General features: G+C 43.6%; 1 protein-coding gene across 1 annotated transcript; it reads right to left on the bottom strand.

Annotated features, from left to right (window-relative positions):
* Window positions 1-1,865: 1,865 nt before the first annotated feature.
* Window positions 1,866-5,345, bottom strand: LOC311373577 (stonustoxin subunit beta-like). Its single transcript, XM_084490312.1, has 2 exons — window positions 5,152-5,345; window positions 1,866-2,466 (listed from the first exon to the last, which is right to left on the bottom strand). The coding sequence occupies exons 1-2, from the start codon at window positions 5,204-5,206 to the stop codon at window positions 1,913-1,915; spliced, it is 609 nt and encodes a 202-aa protein (XP_084346438.1). The 5' UTR covers window positions 5,207-5,345; the 3' UTR covers window positions 1,866-1,912.
* Window positions 5,346-6,032: the final 687 nt, after the last annotated feature.

The raw sequence follows: 6,032 nt of genomic DNA, 5'->3' as shown, positions 1-6,032 counted from the left end.
GGTCCAGAATAATATCAGAACAACATTTGTTGTTTTATTTATAATTTCTGATTAACAAATTATTATTCTTAAGGCACTTATGTAACATTATTTAGTAATAAAAGGAGAATGATGATGGGCTGAACACACGAGAACATTCAGTTGGATCCACTGAGTTGTTTATTAAAATTATGCTTCATTAACAAATGCAACAGAAAAATAGTCCCTTACATGTACACAATAAACACAAGGACTGAAACAATAGAAGCTGCAGACTTTACTAATCATAAACAGGTGTGCACGTATCTTTAATAACTGAACATGTTCTGCTGCCGTTTGGTTCCCAACAGAACACCAGGAATCAATACTCAGTTTAAAGTCATTTACAACACAGACCTCCTGGTTATTATGAATGAAATATAAAATCTGCTTTAAATCAGGTTCCTTTGGCACCGAGCTGCTCTATTCACACTAACACTGAAGTAATGCATACTAGCCTTTCATGGCTCACAGTAAAACAAACAATCTCTCTTAACCTCTTGTTGTTCCTAAGGTCAGTCTTAAACTGCAAAAGACCCGCCTTCTTTGCTGAAGGTCTAGTCAGTGTGTCTGACAGACACGGTCATAGCACTAGAGGAGCAAGTAAAGGACAGCTAGCTTTACCCAGACCGAGGTCCAATCTACTGAGAAATACCATCATTTACACAACTATTTCATTATGGAATGAACTACCAAAAGAACATACGTTCTAGCAAAAATAGCAAATACAACTTTAAAAAGTCTGCAAAAAAATCATGTGGTCCATAATGTATATACATTTTTTAATGTTGTCATTTCTTTTTGTAGCCTTCATATCTTTTTTTAAACTTTTTTATTAGTCTATTTCTATTTGAGTTTGACATAAGGTCAAACAAGTGATTGTCTGTTGTCTATATTTGATGTTTGGGACCCAGGAAGACTAGCTCTCTCTCTGGTGTGTTGCTAATCGGGATCCTAATGAATCTAATCTCATCTAAATCATCCTTGTTAGGATTAGGACAAAAGTGATGATCAGAGCCCTGGAGAATAAAATATGGTAATGTCTGAAAATGGACAAATATTGTAGCATAAAAAAAACATGTGATTTACCATCAATAGGTATTTAATATACATTTCAAATTAAAAATGAAATCTTAATAAAACCTGCTCAGGTAACCCTATGGAAGATCTTAAAAGTCTCTTCCTTTCATGGTTTACCAGCATCAACTTTTAGGAAGCCCCATAAAAAGGAGGGGGAGAGGGAGACGGGGGGGGGGAGGAGGGGGAGACGAGGGGGGAGGAGGGGGAGAGGGAGACGGGGGGGGGGGGGGAGGGGGGAGGAGGGAGAGGAGGGGGGGGAGACGAGGGGGAGAGGGAGACGGGGGGGGGAGGACGGGGAGAGGGAGACGAGAGAGAAAGAGAGCGAGAGGGATAGAGAGGGAGAAAGAGAGACAGAGACAGAGAGACAGGGGCGTGGGAAGTAGGGGTGCGGCAGGTGCAGCAGCACCCCCTGGTGGCAGAGCTTCAGAATTATTTTGTTTGTTATATCTTCTAAATATCTCTTTGGTTCCAGGACATTTTGTATGTGACGTTTGGGGAACGGGGCGAAGAGAGGGATGACAATCTCAACTATCCTCACTGTTCATCGACCTATCAGATTTGCGTGGACGCGACAGTGATCAGCCTAAAGCCGCGCTCATGCCAAAAGAGACGGGGCGGCGCCGATCTGTACAAAGTCAACGTATAGACGCGCTCCGGGTGACAGGCGCCTGGAACGCCTCCGTTAAGCCCACAGACCTCACGTGGACCGTAACCCCCCCCCCCCCCGCCCCCAACAACTTGTTTTGTGTGTGTGTGTGTGTGTGTGTGTGTGTGTGTGTGTGTGTGTGCCCGCCCCGCCGCTCTTTTTTTTTTTCTACAACCGACACAGAGACGCTGAGTCACCCTCCCACCCTACCCAAAACCCAGGGAGGAGGTCCTCCTGGGTGAAGGTGGACCTGAAGGTGTGGATGTGTGTCAGTGTGTCTGAGGACCCTCCTACACCTCGGGACACTCTGTAGAAGGACAGAGTGCCAGCAGGCCGGTCCAGATACACCCCTACTCTGGTAGAGCCAGCGGGGTTGAGACGTATGGCTGTCTCTATACCGTTGTACCGGGCAGAGTAACGATTATCATGACAATTAAGACTCCAGGACTTGTTGTTCATTCCAAGCGTGCTGTCATCACCCCGTCCTCTCCTTGTGATTCCTCTGTATGTCACTCCTATATAAACCCATCCTTTCCGCTCTACCTCCCAGTAACAGCGGCCAGTCAGAGCCTCTCTACACAACACCTGGGACCGGGAGTCAAATCTCTCTGGGTGATCCGGATACGACTGGTCCTTTCTGACCAGCGTCACCTTTCTGTTGTCCTCAGACAGAGAGAGTTGTCTGTGGGCTGTGTTTGGGTCCAGTGTGAGTTCACAGGCATCTGACGGGAGAACAAGACATGATATTATTCATAATTCCCGAGATATTCCAGGTTATTCGCCCAAAATTCGCCCATTCATTTCTATTGGAAAATTCAAAAAATGCTGATTCATGCTTCATCCTCTTCAACTACTTAAGATGTCATAACTTGATCAAAATGACCATCATTACGTTTACCATCGTTCAAACAATTAAACAAATCTACACATTTGTATCTTCAATAATATGTAAACAGAATTTCGATATCATTCATACTTTTTTCAGAATCACAGTTTTAGTTTCATTCCGGATTCGTTTTCAGTTGGTCTCGCTCTAGCCTTCTGACTCAGCTGTTGCTCGTTGAGCAATCAGTGGACATCACAGCACTCTGGAGGAGTCTGGTTAAAGTCACGTGGTGGAGGGTAGTGTGGTCTATGGCCGTTTCTGAAATGGCATACTACATACTGCTCGTATACTGATCGTGACGTAAAAGTAGTAAGTAGTATGCAGTACGCGAAAAACGTTTTTTTGCAGTATGCAACAGTTACCCGGATGATGTACTAATCTGGCAAAAATGTCTAGTATACATCCAGAGCTCACTACGTCGGATACTGTATCCCATAATGCACCGCTGAACATTTAAAATAATGGCGGACAATGCGAGCGGTTATTAGTTGTTTATTTTGATGGTATAAGCTTTTGTATGTTTTAAAAATATATCTGCGTAAATGTAGGGGAGAGCTGGCTCGAAAACCAAGCCAGTCTGACGCGTCAAATTTCGTCACAATTGTTTGGTCATGTGACTGTGTAGTACACTGCATGATACTTGTCATACTTCCATACTATACTGCATACTAGGGTGGGGAGTAGTATGTAGTGCACAGTATATACTGCGTCAGTATGCGGTATGTAGTATGTAGTATAGCATTTCAGAAACAGCCTATGTTAGCCTCTCTCTCTCCCTCATGGACTACAACAAGCGACTACAATAGTGGACTACAATAATGGACGTTAGCGGTGACGTTAGCGGTGACGTTAGCGGTGACGTTAGCGTTAGCGATGAAGTTAGCATTGACGTTAGCATTAGCACTGCAGTTAGCATTGCCATAAGCTCTGCAGTTAGCGTTGATGTTAGCATTAGCTCTGAAGTTAGCATTGACGTTAGCATTAGCGCTGCAGTTAGCGTTTACGTTAGCATTAGAGCTAGTGATGAAGTTAGCATTGACATTACCGTTGCCGTTAGCACTGACATTAGTGTTAGCGCTGACGTTAGCATTGACGTTAGCACTTATGTTAGCTTTGAAATTATTGTTAGCAATTACTTTAGCATTAGTACTGACGTTTGCATTGACGTTAGCGCTGCAGTTAGAGTTTACGTTAGCATTAGCGCTGCAGTTAGCGAGTACAGAAGTGTGTGAGAGAGTTTAACTGAAACGGGAGTGAGTTTGATTCCTCAGTTCCTGATTGGCTGACAGAAGAAGCAGTATAGCTTCTGCCGCTCAAAATACTGCAAATCCTGCAGAATCCTAAAGGACCGTGTCGGTTTCTCTGACGTCTCTGGTACTTCCACAACAAGTAAAGACTGGCCATGGTTGAGAATGAATTGGCAGAACAGAAACAGGGCGGTCACAAGAGGAAGCCACTCTCAAACTCAGGCGACCACGCAAACAAGCAACCAAATAATTTTTTGGTGTGAACGCAGCATAACAGGATCGCTGGAAATTCCAGAGTGAAATGACAGCGCAGTATTTTGAGCGGCAGAAGCTATACCGTTGCTTCCATCAGCAAATCAGGAACTGAGGAATCAAACTCACTTCGGTTCAGTCAAACTCTCTCACACACTTCTGTACTCTCACACACACTACTATACTCTCTGACACGCACTACTATACTCTCTCACACACTACTATACTCTCTCACACACACTACTATTCTTCTCACACACTACTATTCTCTCTCACACACTCACACACACTACTATTCTCTCTCACACACACACTACTATAATTCTCTCTCACACACAATACTATTCTCTCTCAAACACTATACTCATACTACTACTACTATACGTATGTATGCGTACATATATATGAGTATCTTTACATATGTACGTATCGTTACATATTCACGTATGTATACGTTTGTCTCTGAGTATGTATAGTTATGTTTAGCTATGTGTAAGTATGTATTTTTACATATGAATGAATCTATGTATGAGTATGTATTTGTATGTTTATGTATTTTTACGTGTACATACGTATACGTATGTGTACATTTGCATATGTATGTACATGTATGTCAGTTCTATGGTTCAAGACGAGTCTGTGGTTTGAGGCTAGGTTCAGTTGGACAACATACATGGCTGGTTGTCTGCTTCCAGTAGAAACTTAACATCAATGGACTTAAAAACACCTCTTTCACGTCATGACATCCACTAAAACTAGGGAACGGTTCACAGAATTCACAGTTCGGTTCATATCACGGTTTTGGGTTCGCTACATTTTGGGTAAAGCAGGGGATGACACAAGTGACTATAAAAAAAAGTACACATATAAACATATAGACACACACACACACACACATATACACACACATACATTTATAAATATATATATACACACACCTCAACAACAATGTTATGAATATATCAACAACAATGTTATGAATACATCAACAACAAACATCTCTCCTTGGATCCAGATCTTACCAAAGACAAGCAGCTCAGCGGTGTGATTGGCCGTGCCAGCGCTGTTGCTTGCCATGCAGCAGACCGTGTTCACGCCATACCTCACCCCTCTGACGAAGAGGAACCCCCTCTCCACCCAGGCCTCTGATTGGTCGTCTGTGCCGTTCCTCTCCAGGGGCCTGCCGTTGTGGAGCCACTCGACGGTGGGCTCCGGCGTGCCGCTGGCATCGCAGGTGAAGTGGGCCACTTGGCCCACGGGCAATCGCAGGGTAGAGGAGTTGAACTCTGTGATGCTGGGGGCCTCCTCCTCCTCCGTAGGCCTCACTGAACCAGAAGAAACCAGGATGAGATGAGTGAACGTTTCCAACACGTATCCAGAGATGCACCATCAAATACTCCCTTCACACTCTCCTAATACCTGTCCACTAGAGGGCGACCCAGAAGATTCTGACCCAGTTTTCTCACCTGCCTTTTCCTAAATGATTGAATAACACAGCAGTATCTACAAAGATTTCCCAGGGAGGGGAAGACACTCCCGCTCAGAGATTAACGAGTCGGGGGTGGTGCTTGTGGAGGAGGATGCAAAACCGCTAACCAGCTCCAATTGAAACTAATGAAAGCAAACACAGAAAAAGACGCTATGTAGATGCTAGTAGTGCGCATACAGAGTAAGACATGAGTAATGTGCCCACGTGACACCCCGTGCATAACCCCAGGACTAGGCATGTGGATCAGCTTTTTTTTTTTTTATATATGCAGGTTTAATATATTTAATATATGCTGGTTTAATATATGAGGGTTAGTTAAAATCAGCTTCAAAATTTCTTGCAATTCTTGCTATTTCTTGTATGCCATCCTAATCATTTTGTCAAGTTTGGTATTACATAACCTTTAATGCCGTT

Source organism: Micromesistius poutassou (assembly GCF_964030765.1).
Source record: "Micromesistius poutassou genome assembly, contig: SCAFFOLD_5311, whole genome shotgun sequence".
Taxonomy (NCBI): Eukaryota; Metazoa; Chordata; class Actinopteri; order Gadiformes; family Gadidae; genus Micromesistius; species Micromesistius poutassou.
This window is presented reverse-complemented; position numbering and strand designations above follow the sequence as displayed.

Excerpts from the sequence above, each read along its gene's own strand:
- LOC311373577 (XM_084490312.1), bottom strand. The coding sequence starts at position 5,206 with ATGGCAAGCAACAGCGCTGGCACGGCCAATCACACCGCTGAGCTGCTT. Across the intron at positions 2,467-5,151 it reads CGCTGAGCTGCTTGTCTTTG|ATGCCTGTGAACTCACACTG; the intron begins GTAAGATCTGGA and ends TTCTCCCGTCAG.